The sequence below is a fragment of the Astatotilapia calliptera genome, chromosome 12, assembly GCF_964374335.1.
Source record: "Astatotilapia calliptera chromosome 12, fAstCal68.1, whole genome shotgun sequence".
Taxonomy (NCBI): Eukaryota; Metazoa; Chordata; class Actinopteri; order Cichliformes; family Cichlidae; genus Astatotilapia; species Astatotilapia calliptera.
In genome coordinates this window covers 32675096-32692844 of record NC_137433.1, presented here as the reverse complement: position 1 = coordinate 32692844, position 17749 = coordinate 32675096, and the positions used below count along the sequence as shown (strand labels likewise).

Here is a 17749-nt window from a genome sequence, read left to right as displayed (position 1 = left end):
GCCCAGAGAAGACACCAGTGTTGCTGGATGATGTTCACATATGGCTTCTTCTGTGCATGATGAAGCTTAACATTTACAGGTGCCATGTCGAACTGTGTTCACAAACAGGGTTTTCTGGAAGTGTTCCTGAGCCCATGCAATGGTTTTCATGACAGGCTTATGCCTGTTTTTAATGCAGTGCCACTGAGGAACTGAAACTCAAGAGCATCTGGTATTAATTTGTCCCTTATCCCATGTACACATAGATTTATCCCGATTCTCAGAATCTTTCGGTGACATTATGTACTGTAGGTTATGATTTACAGTCATTGCAAGTTTATGTTGAGGAACAGTTTTCTGAAATTGTTCCAGAATTTGTGATGCAGTTTGGGGTTGTTGTTTTGTTTTTTTTTGTTTGTTTGTTTGTTTTTTCTTCTTTGCAGAGAGGTGAACTTCTGCCTGTTTTTACCTCTGAGAAACTTTTCTTCTCGAAGATGGCACATCATTCTGTTGCCAATTAACCTTATTAGTTGCAAAATCTTGCTACAGCTGTTCCTTTTTTAGTACCACCTACCTTTCCAGTGCTTTGTTCTCCTATCCTGACTTTTTTGAGATGTAGGGTTGACATTAAATTTAAATTGAGCTAATATTTTTCTTAAATTGGTGCATTTTCTCAGCTGAAATATTTGATGTTTTCTATAATCTACTGTGAATGAAATATGAGGGTTTTTTTGGGAAAGGACAGTAGACTGTATCAGTTTGTACTTGTCTTGAAGTCTTTTGTCCCCTAAAATGAAAAGAAACCATTTATTTCAAAGGCTGTAGGAAGGCAATGATGAAAGATCCCCATGGGCACTAACATCTGACTTCAACAATACATGATGAAGATATCAAGATAATAATCATATAACAATGCGCGATGTGCAAAAATGGGGTCTTGATTTCAATGAACATTTATCTTAACTTTTCACAACTCTAAACTTATATACATAAGTATCTGTGATACTTTTTTGTGTACCTTGGTTAGAAGCTTATTCATAGCACATTTTAGACAAACATAAGGAAACCAAGGATATTGAATATATCAACTTTATATACATCAGAATTACTTTGAACATGTATCGTGGCATTCACGTCAGTGAAGCTGTTCCAATAGTACAAAAATTCTTTCATTTATTTCCAGTCTTTCGTGCACAAACTGGCATACTGATGATAGTGTGTGCATGTGTGTGCAAGTATCTGTGTCATACAGTGTCAGACCTGTGACTCACTGGTTGAATAGACAGAATGAGTTAGTGAGGGCATGGAGCAGAAAAATGAAATGATAGATAGGTGGACAACCAGCCCTCCTCCTCTACATCCAACATTAAAGTCCAGCCTCAGTCACCGAAGTGTAAAAAATCCACATCACCCAATCTCAGGAAGGCCTGAAGCCCACCAGAGCATGAATGTTTGGTTTCTGTCGACATTCTTAAAAGTGTTAAAACCCGATAAGGTTCAGTGCATTTCTTGTTATAGTATATACTGACATAAGAAGCAAAAATAAAAACAACAGGGATTCACAAGGTCATTAAATTAAATGTTCCTTTGCTGTGATTATTATGGATAATCCACTTGATGGCTATCATAATAAAATCCTAATTAAAAAAAGAAACAATAATAACACAGCTCCTTAAAAAACCTAAAGGAACAATGGATTTGCAGGCTTAACAGCTTTCTAAAGTGATACGCAAGTTCTTGCAAATACTAAGTTGTAATTCTTTCTGCGCTCAACGTTTCATAAATAAGATTTGAAAAAATTGAGGTTTGAAAAAGTTATTGTCAAGACTGTATAAAAGCAAGTGGATGCTTTTATATTAAAATAATAATTTTAATTTAATTCAATTAGGAAATTATTCATTATTATTGGAAAAGAAAATCACTTTCCTGTTATAAATGTCAAGTTATTTCATTTAAAATAAAATGTTTTTCTGATGTTTGCATTGGGTTGATACCTTTGATCATGTCTTCGTAATATTTTGTCCATCATCTTCATTTTTTATTTATTCCATTTTGAGATCGTTGTACTTTCAGAGCTAATCATAAGGAAAATATACTGTAAGAGCAACACGGCTGCAGGTAATAAAACTAAAAAATACTTTCCCTATATTGAATATTGATGGTCCTCATGGCAGCACAAAACAGGAACCATGCACTATAATAAAGGGAATGGAAAATTATACACTATATTCTCAGCAGAATTTCAATAAAGTTTAATTGCAGAGTGATTTAGAGGGTGTAACTAAAGATGTATTATGAGAATTGAATGTGTTTCAAAATGACACAAAAATCACTGCAAAGGTAGCTGCTCTTTTGGTGTATAAGCTAAAACAATTTTTCTCCCTAAATGATTGGCTATCATAGAAGGATGCAGAAAAACTGTGGTATGGGTTAATGCAGAAGAAATCCAAAGTTATGTGCAAAATGTGTTTATTTATATTTAGCCCCAAGAACAATTTCTCCATAACCTCAACCAACGTGCCATTCTTGGCTAAACATAGTCGCATATGGTATACGATCCACCCCAAACTCTTCCCATTCAATCATTAAAAATAGGGGTAAAAAAGTAAAAATATTGCCACTGAAATTGATCCAGCCACCAGTTGCGTTGCACCTAAACGTGCAAACATAGTTGCGTCAAAGTTTATTTGTCATGTAATGTTCTTCTTGGCACTTCATTGGCTTAATGAGGCTAATTATGCCAACTCTGTGCTCACCTTTGCAAATATAATATAGGTCTACAAAAACACACAGCATAAATATTTCGAAAATAGCAAATTTAGATTAGCTCTGTCACACAGCCTCCAAGGACTGCAGGGCTCTCTTTATTCATTTAAAGACACCCACATGGTTTATTATGCTGGAGATGTATTTCATTAGATCAGGGGTTTGGAAGTCAAACAGAAAGAGAGAGCAGAAGAGCTACAAAGTGTGCCATACAATGGGGATGTCCTAAAGGTTTAGCTTGCCTGAGCCAAAAGTCGTGCCAGTTAGAAAATACTCATTAAGCTTTGAAGCTTAACCCCCCCCCCCCCAAGACAAAATAGACTGGCAACACCTGTGTGTAAGCACTAAATCCCATGCAAAAGTGGGACTCATTCCCCGTCAAATGAGGTGATAATGTTAAATAATTGCAACCAGCAGGGTAGTCTGTGTGACATGTTTGGGGAAGAAGTTTTTGGTGGTCAAACTGTGGTAATTTCACATCATGCTCAAGAGCCTGAGAGTGGTTCACTGCCTGACATCCACTTGGCAAACCCACACTGGTTGAACTGTAGATCCCAAAAATAAATTTTACATAATCCAAAGGATGGAGGATGTGACCCTGTCTTCCCCTCCAGCAGGCCCTATGCTGGCCCATCTGGCTGATAATGTGTAACAACAGTGCTTCTCACAAAGATCCATTGTCACTTTCATGGACGCAAAGTTTGGATGTCTTATCTGCACAACATATAGAAATAACTGCTTTAAATCTGCTACAAGTCTGAAGGCACACCCTTCACATCTTGACAGTGCATCAAGATCTGAAGACTTACACCAATTCTGAAAAGTGCCAGTATGTGACAATTTGAAAGAGACTGTTTGGAATACAGTTCTAGGATGTGTTTAATTTGATTTCCATGTGTTCTGCATTGTTAGATGACAGCAGTTAGACATCTAACAGTGTGGACTCCTGTGGTGCTGTGTGTTAAGACGGAGAATTTAATCTTGTTTTTGTTTTCCTTCCCCTTCCTGCTCCAGGCTGTAATGGAGACATCGATGGGACAGTGTCTTTGTGTGAAGCTCGTCCTCAGCTCTGCTCACATCTGCTCCACCGCCTGCCTGCCTGCCACCCACCTACCCACCCTCTCTTGTCCCACCTTGCTTCCACAACTCTCACCTTTCCTGCTCCTTCTTCTTGCTCCAGCTCTTACACGTTCCCCCTCATGCCTGAATGGACCCTTTAGCGGTCAGTATTGGCCCACTTTCCCAGAGTGGGTGACAAAACACACCGCAGACTTTCAAACAGAGAGGCCTTTCTCCGCTCTATGCCTGAAGCCCTTCCCTAAAACACCCTGTGTCTTTCTGTTGAACACTTTCAACAATCCATACACCACCATTCATGCTACGTTGCAACTCATTTTCAGCTGCAAGTATGTTCTCCAGTATCATGACTGTGCAACATATCCTTCTTAGCTTTTTAAGCTTTGCTCTTGGGGGACATTTTCACGGCAGCTCGCTACAAAATTGTTAACTGCAACATTTCATTTTGCAAGTTGTTTTTTGTTGTTGTTGTTGTTGTTGTTTGTTTTGTTTTGATATTTCTAACACTTTAAACTGATTTGTAAATCATTTTTGAAGGCCCTAACCCTACCCAAATTATGTATAATTTCCACTGCACCACTTGATTTTTCATTTTTTTTCTGGATTTCTGTGCTTGTAACCAGTAATAGCTAACAAACTTGGCCTCTAGAAATACCAATAACATGTTTCAAACTTGCCACAAAAAATGCATTTCTATGAAACATACTGAGAACGATGAAATAGAACATCTGCAGCGAATGAATAACTCAGATGTAGTATGACACAAAGCTTTAGTCAGTGTTTAAAGAAAAAAGATCGCTGTTTTGTTTTAATTTAAGGGCAAAATGTCTTAAAAAAACACTGTAAGGTCTGCTCTTATTTAACCACACATGCTGTCACTGCTAAAATACAGACGCAAATGCTTGCCTTTGGCATCACAACTGCAATATAAATTATAGAACAAAACCCACCATCAACCCCAGCCATACAGCACTTGCAGATTATGCCAGTACATACATGTTGCACTACTACAAAATGTAGTGCGTCATACACGTGACATTGCCTGTACGCAGGCTTCAAGAAAGGCAGTGATCATGTTTCATAAGTTCCCATATGTAAAATTTATAGAGGCTGGGTTGATGTGATTCTTAACATCAAACGTCTGAACATTCTGAACACAACTTGTGGTCACTAAGCAGCTGTATCTGTGCAGTTGGGAGGTCAAGTGCCTTTTTCAAGGACATCTCAGCAGCAGGGGTTAGCAAAGCAAAAAGGTGACTCTTTTTTTGTCACTCATATTGTCCCAGTTGATTTTCGGCATTTCTATCTGAATCCAAATGTGAGAACTTTACTGTTTGTACAAACCAGAAATCATCACATCAGACAGTTTCTATTTCTCTTCTTGCACAGAGAAATTATAGATTGAAAGAAAGCTTTGCATTTCAAAATCTAATCCAAGATTTTCAAATTTACCAGGCACGTTTGAACAAGTCACTGCTTTTGAAAAAAAAAATGGAGAAGTGCAGTGCTGGTGGAGGGAATCAAACCTTCCAATGAGAGCATCTCAGTTTAATTGATTCCATTACATGGTCTACTAACTTGGAAATCGACACACCCATTTGTCTGGAGTGACAAATTAATCTCTTCCAAGTGAGTGAAGAAGAATGGAATGAATTCCAAAAACTCCATACCCACGAGACGAATGTTAAAATACCTCTGCTGATATTCACATCCAGTGAAATGAATGCGAGTTTTTGCTTTTCTCTGAGAGATTTGCTTCTACAATATTAGAATCTGTGAGTGATGAGAAATGTTTTGTGTACATGCTATGTGAGCAAATTACAGAGACAAAAAATGTGCTATTTGGACGGAATATTTATATTTGTGTTTATGAAAGACAAGACAATATTTGAAACTTTCCCCACACATGCAGGTGTCTAATGACCTCACAGCTATGCAATGAAAGCAATGGACATAAATAATCATCAGTGACAGTTTTGTGTTTTGTATTTATTTAGCAGTCAGAGTCAACTTTTGTCTTTGAGTACACCTCGAACATTTACATAGAACTGATGGATGGTGTCACTTTTTTTCATAGTGCAGAAAATTGGAGTCATATCCTCAAAGGATGATGTTTTGCTAATTAAGATGGAGCTTTCAGTGACCTCCCTGTGCACTCTTTAGTGAGAACACTTAAAGCCACATCCACCATAAGCTTCACTACTAGAAACATATAAGTGTCTACAGAGGCTGCCTGCAGAATACTTTTAAGGATTGGCGCTGTACTGCTCAGTTCATGGCCACAACATAGCTAAATATGGCATCGTGCTCTATTGTTCCCTTTGCAAAGAATTCAAATGTAAACTTGTCCGTCCTTGGACAAAATGAATTAGAATTGTTCTGCCTGAAATTGCTTTGCAGTTGTTTGTTTGAATGGCTACTTTTATATGCACACAATAATGCCATTATTACCAATAATGTGAGCAAAGCATGAGCCTGATTAAGCCTTTGACGTGGTTTCATACTGTGACAGCACCCCCACCCCTCCCCAATTAATGAAATCTTTTTTGTGATTGATGTATTATGTTTGTGTGTGTGTGTGTGTGTGTGTGTGTGTGTGTGTGTGTGTGTGTGTGTGTGTGTGTGTGTTAAAGTGAAATGATGGCTGAACATAAAAGGGGAAAGTTTTTTGTTGGTTTGGTTTGTTTTTTTTCTTTTCAGTATGCTCCACTAAAAAGCTTGAGGCAGTGGCAACCAAGAGACACAAACAAGCTCTTATGTTATGTGCATCCTGCCTGAAGCTGTACTGCCTTTTTACTGCCTTAGTTTTACACCTGGAACAGGATCGCTTAAAGAAATGACAACTTTTCTGTTCCATGTGTGTCCTGGCATTAAAGGATGTATATGGTGAGTCTATTTTTCTAGCAATCAAGAATTTCCAAGTAATAAAATACTTGTTAGTTCAAGTCTCACTTCCCTATCTTGTGGTAATAGTTTTATCTAATAATCCAAGATTTTTAAAAAGACCAATTTATATACTTTCCATTTTTCATGTAAAAATCTCCACCATGTCTTTGGTATTAATTTGAATTGTGAAGCGAACATCAGCCACACTAGTGAGAAGTCTGAAAGTCCTAGCTGGCGGAAGCTGATTTAGCACAGTGCTTTTCAGACAATGAAGTATTCTGCATCCTGTGTGAGTGTACACAATGTGGTCAGAGGACAACCACCATTAGACCTATTTCTCAGCAGTTCCTCTTAATCTTCCTACATGCACTTGGCTAATAGGGCACCGTGGAGATCAAACACTGTGGCAGGGCTTCAAAAAATGATTCACAGAAGAAGAAAGGCAGCACCAGACTGCAAAATGAGGTGTTCTCAGCTCCTCTGCATGCCTAATTGATCAATGAAATATTTTCAGGTGACCCAAAACACAGTGATCCATGTAAACCCACTTTCCATGACAAATACAGATGAGTACATGCAGTTGAGAAAATGAGAAGGTGATTATTTTCCTGCTGAGAACTGTTCATGGTTCACTGTCGAGAGCATCGAGGACAGACAAACAAGGCAGGGTCAGAGAGGTGGAACTCTGGATACATATGAGGCTGATGTGTAGGCTAAACATGTGAGAATGATGCAGCCTTGTAGTGTAATGAGGAATGCTGAGAAACACCATGAAAGTGTTTCAATCTGACTGTTATACCAGGGAGTGCATTGAAAGGGCTTCTTACAATACTTCTGTCATTTTTTTCCCAGAGTTTTGTTTGGAAAGATTTAAACTCAACTATCTGTCATCAAATGAGTCAAACTTGAGAATGTACAGGATGATGTCAAATACAAGCAGCTTTTCCAAAAGGAGAGAACATATTATCCTGAATTTACACAACAACCTCCTTTCTGATGACAACTGCTCATACTGCTGATTCAAATGTACTCTGAATCTGTCGTTAGCATTTGAGTGGATACTGTTTGTTGTATATGAGTATTATTTTTGTCCAGGCCTCATCTCACTGTAAAGCATATCTTTTTTGCTTCTTTTGTTGCCATTATTACCTTAAAATGCTTGGCTGCAACTGTCATAATGCAACACTTTGATGCCCCCCCCCCTCCAGATTTCTGATTTTGATTATGAAAAAAAAAAAAGAAATCATACATTTTTTCATCATCAAAGTCACCGTCATGTTGTTTGTGGTCATCAGCGTTATCATCCTCATAACAACATCAGCAAAAACACATAATGTTGTCCTCATTCAAAAGAGCCTATCTATCATTCAAGCTTGTAATGGAACTTCATTTGTATAATTTGTACAGTAAAGTTTATAAAAGTTTTCTACCCTTTCAAAAATGATTTAGTTTCTGCTGTTCAACTGAATGTCAAAGAAAAAATACATTTGCAGGCCTTGATATAAAGTTTGTGTTTTTTGTGCAGCATTTGGGTTTGTTCTACTGTTCATAAGAGGAAAAAAAAAGTCAATAAAAAATTTAAGTGATAAGTTCATGCTGTTTGTGTGAAGTTTGCATCTGACATCTAAAAGTGTGAAATATGATGAAGCACCTGCCCTTAAGAATACCACTGAAGTCCACTGACTTTATTTATTCAAGTTTTTGTCTTGTTTGCTCTGCAAGAATAGATTGATGGAAAAGAGAGAAAAAAAAAAGAGCAAACAGTATGACTCACGTTAGGCCCCAAGACATCATTAACGTTGCTATTAATGCAGCTTATGTTGCACTGACATTAGAGTTAGAAAGCTCATTTATTATTCTCTTGATATTGACCAAGGAAGGCCAACTGAACTTATTTGATGTTATTTTATTATAGCTCGTGGCAGTAATTTGAAGGATTACATTTACACACACACACGCACGCGCGCGCGCGCGCACACACACACACACACACACACGCGCACACACACACACACACAGGGCAATTTACAAGCTGAGTTATTAATATTAGGTCTTGTTGAATTCGTTAATCATCTGTTGGATTTTTACAGCTACGAGGCTGCCTTTTAAAAGCTGTTGTCCACGTTCAGAAGTCCTGACGGTCTATTTGTTCTTCCATCACCTACAGGATACCCTTTCATTTATCGTAGGGATGCAAAGGGTTTATCTACAAAGTATTTACTTTATAACTTTGTTGCTGTGAGGCAACAGTAATGATAAAATCTATTAGCTTGTTAAAACCTCAGAACTCAATACATCCATACTAATTAGTTTAGTGCCATTTGAACTAGGTTTCAGTCTTTGGGGGCAGGTTGGGGGCAACTTTAATTTGTTGGTCAGTATTCAAACAGCTAAAAGAAAACATTAAAGCCCATTTTTTAAATGGATAGCGACCGTACATATGTTTTTACTAAATAGTTGATTAGAAGTGTGAGTGTACATAGATAAGAAATAAGGAGAATAAAGATGGATGTGGACAGAAATCATCATACAGGCTATTAAGACTGCGACAATTAATGTCTGTATCTGACCAAAGGTTCCCAATAAACCTTTTCATAAATTGCATTATTTTGGAGATTGACAAAAGGATGAAATGTTAGATTAAGTTCATGTTTTTTGCTTATTAATGCAAGTCAAATCTAATCTATGAAATGTGCTTTAAATAAGGTATTTAAAGATAGAAAAGCTTGCTTACCTTTAGAATAAAAGGTACATCTTGATTTTGTAATTGTGAATATGGTAAACACTGCATCTGCTTAATATTCATTATGATAATGTGAGCAAACTGGTACACACAGCCACTACCACTCACAGAGTTAATGACAGAAAGTGTGAGAAATATGAACAAAAAAAATAAGAAATATGCAAAATTACCATGAAAATATATGAACTGGACAAATGAATCCAGAACAGGCACAGCTTTTGTTCTGTTCCTCACAGCCAAATGCACACAACATACATAAGTAGTCATTGGTATTTTGGCTTTTGTAACAATGTTAATCTTTGATAGGAGTCACATCCTTTTATCCCTATCTTCAGAGTTTAAATTCCAGCTTTTTATTTAATTTTTAAAAATTTTTTTTTTTTTTACAGATTTCAGTTTGATCACAGCTCTGGTATATGGGTCATGTTTCCCCTCAGTTTAAAAAAAACGGACCCTGAATTGAATGCAGTGATCACACTTAAGGGAATGGCACAAATTGTTTGTCAGCTTGAGGTGAGCTTTTACTCAGGAGCCTCTACATTGGATATGATCAGTAATTTCAGACTTCAAAGAGGAAAAGAAAGTCACTGGACATAAAAGAAAAATTGAAACTACCTCCATGCCTTTATGCATGCCCAGCCTAATATTACCATAGGTAAACACCCGTTCTCTCTCAGACCACCAAAAACTGATGGTTTAGTTGATTTGATATGAAAAAAATTATACATTATGATGCTTTTATCATTATAACCTTTCATCTGTTCTTTATTGCAAAATAGAAATAAAGAAACAAAGAGTTATGCATAAGACTCTAAGGTGCACTTTCACATGTCAGTCATTGCTGTAAGAAAGTGGATGTTTAAACAAAAAGTAACACAAAATTGAAGTCCCTTGTTGAGAAGAGCTGCATGAATATTGCACTGCTGTTCACCTCCCTTAAAATTCGAATTGTCATTTGAATGACCTAATTATGTCAACTTAAGGGCAAAGTTCTTAGTCCTGACCCAATGGTTGACAAAAAAAACTGATGACCAGATGGTAAAAATAGACTTTACTCCTGACTCAGTTAAACAAAAGATGCTGCACACAGAAAGCATGAAAATACAACAAAACTCCAAAAAACTAAACTTTACACAGAAAGTAAAGAAATGTGTGTTTGGTCGTTTATTTCTTTGTTGTAACAATGCTTCATGGCAATAAGTCTTATACCACTAGAGAGACTGTTTATTACCCTTTAAATTCTCTCTCATTTACAATTAAAATGCACCTGTAGTATAAGCAGCACAGTGGACTATCTGGGTTGCACCCATGAAAACTTGCCAAATGTTCTCTGACAGTAAATAAACAACTAATCCTGCTGAATGATTGGAATCTGAAGAAAGAAGACATATTGGCAACTTAAAAATGTATTCATAACAAATAGGGGCCTGTGGAAGAATCATGCACAGCCACAACAGCCTGGCACCTCCTCCACATGCTGGTCTCCAAGTTGGTCTCACATTGCTGTGGGATGGCATTCCATTCTTTAACCAGTGTTTGTTGCAAGTAAGCCAAAGTGGTTGTCTTGGTTACTTTGGTACAAACAGCATACCTGGTTCCAGTGAACATGTTGCTGACATCAGAGTAAACAGACCTGATAGTGAAGGGCAGTCATGGCAGCCAAAACAGAAGCCTAGTTCAAATGGCACTAAACTTTGAGACTGGAGATTGGCTGCGTGCAGTGTGTTCTTCTTTCACCCCAACCAGTTGCAGCAGATAGCCCCGCCTCTCCCTGAGCCTGGTTCTGCTGGAGGTTTCTTCCTGTTAAAAGGCAGTTTTTCCTTCCCACTGTCACCAAAGTGCTTGCTCATAGGGGATCATATGATTGTTGGGTTTTTCCTGTATGTATTATTGTAGGGTCTACCTTACAACATAAAGCGCCTTGAGGTGACTGTTGTTGTGATTTGTTTACCTTCTGTGAGAACTAGTGCTGAAGTGTCTACACTGTGTTTGGCTGGATAAGTACTGGACTGTACACTATTGGGAAGCAATATAGGGAATCTGGTTCGACATGCCTCTTTGCAGTTGTCTGAATGGGAAGCAGAGCTTTCAGGCCTCTTTACTATGGAACCAGCTCCAAGTTTGGATTTTGGAGAAAAACACTCTCTCTCATTTTAAGATTTGGCTTAAAGCTTTCCTTCTTGATAAAGCTCTCTGGATCAGGTAACATTTAACCATCGCTTTGTTATGCTGCAAAAGGCTTATGCTGTTGTGGCAGCTTCTCATGATTCAGTGAGCGTTTTACTCATCTCTTTTCACTCTCTGATAGAGTGAAAAGAGATGAGTTTACTGCATTTAATCATAAGTAAATCAATTATTAAACTCTCTAGTTTGTTTTTTGTCTGCCCCCCTGTGAGTCTGGTTCTGCTGGAAGTTTCTTCCTGTAAAAAAGGCAGTTATTAGTTCCCACTGTCACCAAGTGCTTGCTTCAAGGATATTGTATAGTTGTTGGAGTTTCTTTATAATATTGCATGGTCTTTATCGTACTGTATAAAGCTTCTTGAAGTAACTGTTGTTCTGAATTCCCGGTATATAAATGAAATTGAACTGATTATATTTATCCTTCTCCTAAGAGGTATCTTTTAGCTTTAAATCAGGTTCTACAGAGTTTAACTCTCTGTCTTGTGCTTTTTTTCTCTGTTACCTTTGCGGTGCAAAATGTTTTGTTAGGGTTTGTGAGTTGAACAACATGCTTCTGATAGCTGATTAATGCCGCGTAAGTATGCTTAATTACATTTAAATGCAGTTATTGGATTTCACCTTGCATTCACCTCTTGTATATTAGTCCCTGGTGGTTTGATTGTTGGATGGAAAAGTAGCAAGTCTCTAAAGTTGTGCGATCAACTCAGCAACCACAGAGTTGAAATCTGATACTGAAAAAAGAGATGAAATATACAGTGTGCAGCAGAATCTGATGATTTCAAACATGAAAAACATTGTTGAGCCATATAATGATGAGGATTGCAGTTGTTTAAAGTAGGTATGTTATTTATCCACTCAATTAATGAATAATATTTGATGACAAATGATGAACTGGAAAGAGAATACTGACCTATCTAAATCAAAGAGTTTCTCACATGACCCCATGGAGTTTTCTCCAAGAGGTTAGTCCCCACAGTCACCCATGTCAAAATGTCCATAACAAGGGACACTGGAGAAAAAAAATAAATAAAGATGAACTTTTGCGAGATCTCACACAACTTTTGCAAGATCCCGAGTTACTTTTGTGAGATCTCCCAAATGTAAAACTTTTGCGAGATCTCGGTACAAAATGAAGACTTTACAGCAGAAACACGTCTATGCGTCTATAGTCTTTTGGTCTCTGGTCTCTGTAGATGTAAGATGAAAACTGGAACTGTCTACACTGACAAGTCCAACCAAGTGGCTGGGATAGTGAACAGGAACATCTGTGCTGCATATGGACTAGAAGTCCATCCAAAACTGATAAAAGACACCACCAAAAGTAGTTGAGAAAAACAGGGCTAAGGTCCTTTAGGACTTCGAGTTTCAACCAGACATAGTGGTGGCTGAGCTAAGGAGCAGAAGAACAGTTTTGATATATGTGGCAGTAGAGAGTGACATCAGGAAGAAGGACAGAGAAAATGCAAAAGTACTAAGAGCTGAAGGAATAACTGGAGCAGATGTGAAGGGTAAAGTGGCCCCAGTGGTATAGTAGGATTAGGAGCTGTAACCCTGAAGTGGCTCCAGTAAATTCCAGGCATAACAAAAGTCTCTATTCAGATTATCACAGTCCTAGGAACAGCTAAGATACTCCTATAAGCCCTCAAACTCCCAGACCTCTGGTAGAGGACCCAAGCCTGAGGAACAGGAGTGAGAGGGAGATATATTTTTAGCTTAACATCCCAACTAAAATCATACTGAATTATTGATACGCCACTGCTAACCTTAGGTGATAACTGTTGTGTGTTAATTTCTCTTTTTAAAGGTTATGTCTAATCTAAAAACTAGCAAACAACCAAAAACAAAATAGTGGTGGCATTTTCAAAGTTAATTTTTCTAAACTTTCTGATTGACCGTAGCTCACTACTGATTAGCCTCAGGTGCAGGGTTTTGCAGCAGATGCAACACACTAAAATACACAAACTATACATAAAACCAGCTTTTAAATTTTCAAATAAACATTTATCTATCATCCTTATAACAGTTATGTTAAAATAAAAATGGAAGTGGTTTTCAGAGGTTTTAAAACATGACGATAATGTTAAAAATGAACTAAATAATGGAATTAGCTGGATGTCATTTTACGCCATGTTCTTACAGAAATTCAGAACCCATTATACTTGTTTGCCACAACTACATCAACTGTTTAACATCATTGCACTACAGAACAGAATTCACACTCATGCTCATTTGGAACATGTTCTTGGAATTAAAAGTTTCAAAGATCAATTGCACCAGTGGGCTCATGCTCTGACTTATAGATTATGCATTTGAAATTATTGCCACCCCCATAGAGCCCACTATAATGCCTTAGTGGAATTTTGGAAAACAATTTCAACCCACAATTGAATGAAGTTCTAGATTTGTAATGGGTGAAAGCACACTCATATGGACAACAATGTATCTGGCCATATTGTTTTCACTGTGGCAGTCAAAAAAACAAATGTTTAAAACCAGAGTTTTTAACTTGACCTCAACAGTTTCCACAGCTAAAGGGTTCCTTTCTACATTTTCGTCATGTCCAGCCATGTCAAAGATAAGAACATTTCACAGTCTTTGCTCAAAGTGTTACATTTGAATTTGTAAAGAAGCACTCTAAAGGGTTCAAGAGGCCAGTGTGATTAATGAATGCCCCTTCACTCATTTAACACATTTCTTTGAAAGGTCATGTAGGATGCTTCTGTTTTCATGGTAAAAAAAAACCCTGTAAATTTATCATGTGGTGTCATATTTAATATCTTTATTCTCCACTTTTAGCTAAACTAAAAAATACATGAAAAAGTTATAAGGAACACATTTCCAACAAAGTTTTTGGAATGCTGTGCTTCAGGAACTACATTAAATACATCTGAAATGGGTGTAAAATACAGAAAGAAAAAAAATCAAAGTAATGAAATAGTGCTTCAGATTAAAACCCATACTCCATATAATAAAATATTTCTAAATGTCAAGAGGAAAGCAGCAAAATATGATATGGTTTGCATAACACCTACAAGCATTTTCAGAAGTGAGGGTACTGTTAACATCCTCAACACTCTGATATGAAGCTGAAAAATAAGAAACAAAGTGGAGCTCATCTGTGTTGATAATGATTTTGCCCAATGACCTTGACAAACTGCAAACAGACCATTTCCATGTGCAACGTTGCCCTGGGCTCTTTTTAATCCTCTGTCTTTGGCTCTATAGTGTTGACCCTTTTAGCTGCGCTCAATTTGTTGGTTACAAGGCAATCTCGATCCCCAAAAAGAGTGGGTGTTTTCTTTTCAAGTGAGATATTTTGCATGAAATGTCGCAGCTGAGGTTTTGCCTCACACTGGCCAACTGCTCTTTACATATTTTCACTTTCACCCAGGAGCTATGAGGAATCAACCTGAATTTTATGTTGCAGATCACATCAAAAAGAAGGCACTCTCCACATCATAGCCAGTAGGAAAACCCTGGACTTACCTTTCACATGTTCAGGCCTTCTTATTTTGATCACCATTTTGCCTGCCCTGCCCACTTCATTTTAAATTCTCTATCATCACTGCACAAGCCACAAAAATGGCACCGTCTGAACTACTAATATTCAACTTACCGTAAGTCAGATCTTGTTTTGCCCCCTCAGTTTTATTTGACCCCCTTCCAAATGTAGGTTTTCAGTAACCTATAAAAAAACAGGAAAAGCAAAGCACACTAATAAACAAAAAACTGATCAAACAACAATGAGACACAGTATTGAAGACCTTTTTATGGTCACATATGAAATATATCATGGCTTAACCTAATCAGCTCTCAGATCCTGATGTTGCTAAACTTTTATTTTATTGTTTTCCATTATGTAGTGCCAAAAATAATTTACCACCTGTTTGACTAAATTCTTTTTCTTTTGAAATGTGGATTTTGCACATTTGAAGTAATAACATCTCAAGCTTTGAGCAAGCATAAGTTATAGATTAGCATCTCAGATTGTCTGTCTAATTATAATGATCATTTTTTTCGCCTGTCGCCTGTCATTATTCATATAGTGTAGTTGATATTTGCTGACGAGGTTATGTTTCCAATAACCCTCAGAGAACAACACAAAATGCAGTCAAGCAAATCAAGCAAGAAAGCATTTTTGTCATGCTTGTATTAAAGTGCAAGCTGAGCTTCAAGGAACAACATGTCAGGTTTGATTAATTAGCTTTCAGAGATACAACATTAAGTTTGTTATGATAGGAAGTGTGATATGCTTCCACAATGTTTTTTGTCTTTTTTTTAAATGAATCTTGTAAAAGAAATACATGATATTTTGACTTCTCAGTGGGCATCACTTTACATTACATGGTTTAAGGTTAGTTTAGTAATTTTTGTCGCAATTTAGGGTTAAAATTCATTTAAATATCATATTTTGCAGTGTAGTGCTTTTAAACCAACTCTGAAGTCTGTCACTTCTTATGACACAAGATCATCATTTTATTAATTTCCCCTGTAATTTCATAAAACTGCATTTAGAATGGACAAATATCCCCTTATTGATTCTCATTTTGTGAAGCCGCATTCTTTTATGCCAGATTGGTGGACAGCATTAAGAGTCATGTCCACTTTTTCCTTGACCACACCTAGACACCTCCAGTGTGCTTCCTGAAGAAGCAGCTTGAGGGTAAATCGTGAGTTGCTTGGAAAAGACATACACATTAAACATGCCATCTGTCCTGTCGGTCTCTTCAGTTTGTAATGAAATGTAACACTGACAAGCAGTCAGAGCCAAAGTATAAAAAGAGTGGAGTACATGTGCCTCAAGCAGGGGTGGAAATAATAAAGTCATGATTGTCATTACATTAACAAGCAGAGATGTATGTTTCAAAATGTGTATATGCACACTGCCTAAAGAAGTCTCCCCTTTAACCTGAAAACTGTTGTTATTAAATATTCTGTGAATTCTTTTTGTAGCGTTTTAGTAGTGTTAGTGTTTCACAAAAACGTCATGTGTAAATTTAAACATGAAAATTGAAAAAAGGGAAAAATGAAAAGAAACAAGACGAGGAGCTACAAGAACGCACGAGGCGTATCAAGAAGGAACATAATGACAACTGGTTCATGTGGAGATTCCATGAATACATTGCAAAAACAGATTTACTGTAGTAACAAGATAACAAAAAGTACAAAATACTTACTTAATACTTAAACTAAACTAAATTACTTGGTTCCTCTTCCAGTTTTGAATCAGGAGATGGACACTATCTCTACTTTTAAGATTAGGCTTAAAACTTTCCTTTCTGGATCAGGTGACCCTGAATCCTCCTTAGTTATGCTGCAATAGCCATAGGCTGCTGGGGGATTCCCACGATGCTTTGAGTTTTCTTCTCAGTCACCTTTCTCACTCATCTATAAATGGTATGATTAATTTGTACCATTGATTGTGGGTGTGTTACCCAGCCAAATCTCTTATTATTATGAGTCGTGTATGTATGTGGTAATTTGTGTTGATAGGCCTCTCTGCATTGAATCATACTTGTTATTAATCCCTGTCTCTCTTCCACAGCATGTCTTTTGTCCTGTCTTCCATCTCTTACGCCAACTGGTCACGGCAGATGGCCGCCCCTCCCTGAGCCTGGTTCTGCTGGTGGTTTCTTCCTGTTAAAAGGCAGTTTTTCCTTCCCACTGTCACCAAAGCGCTAGCTCATAGGGGGTCATATGATTGTTGGGTTTTTCTCTGTATGTTTTATTGTAGGGTCTACCTTACAATATAAAGTGCCTTGAAGCGACTGTTGTTGTGATTTGGCGCTGTATAAATAAAATTTAATTTAATTTAACTGAAAAAACACAACTCTGTGATGTTTCCATATGTCTTTTGACATAGGCCTCTACAGCTAACAGTAAGAGGAGCACGGCATGTCAAAATAGCTTACACATTAATGACAGGCTGAACACTGCTTTGTTATAAGATGATAGATATTATTCACATTACCAGTTTTGCTCTGAGTGATCGGTATATACAGGCCACGGATCAATATAAAGAACTCTACATAGTGACTCTCTGATATTGAACTGTGAATATCTTGATAGAAAACACAAATATTTTAATTAATGTAAGGTTTGGTGATCAAGCAGCTT

The 17749-nt window shown here is 37.2% G+C and overlaps 1 protein-coding gene across 1 annotated transcript in view; it reads left to right on the top strand.

Annotated features, from left to right (window-relative positions):
• ksr2 (kinase suppressor of ras 2) overlaps window positions 1-3899 on the top strand; it is a 112662-nt gene extending 108763 nt beyond the window's left edge. Inside the window, exon 22 of the mRNA XM_026187933.2 lies at window positions 3760-3899. Within this exon, the coding sequence (XP_026043718.2) occupies window positions 3760-3766 (7 nt within the window). The 3' untranslated portion in view covers window positions 3767-3899. The remainder of the gene's footprint in view (window positions 1-3759) is intronic.
• The last annotated feature ends 13850 nt before the right edge of the window (window positions 3900-17749 follow it).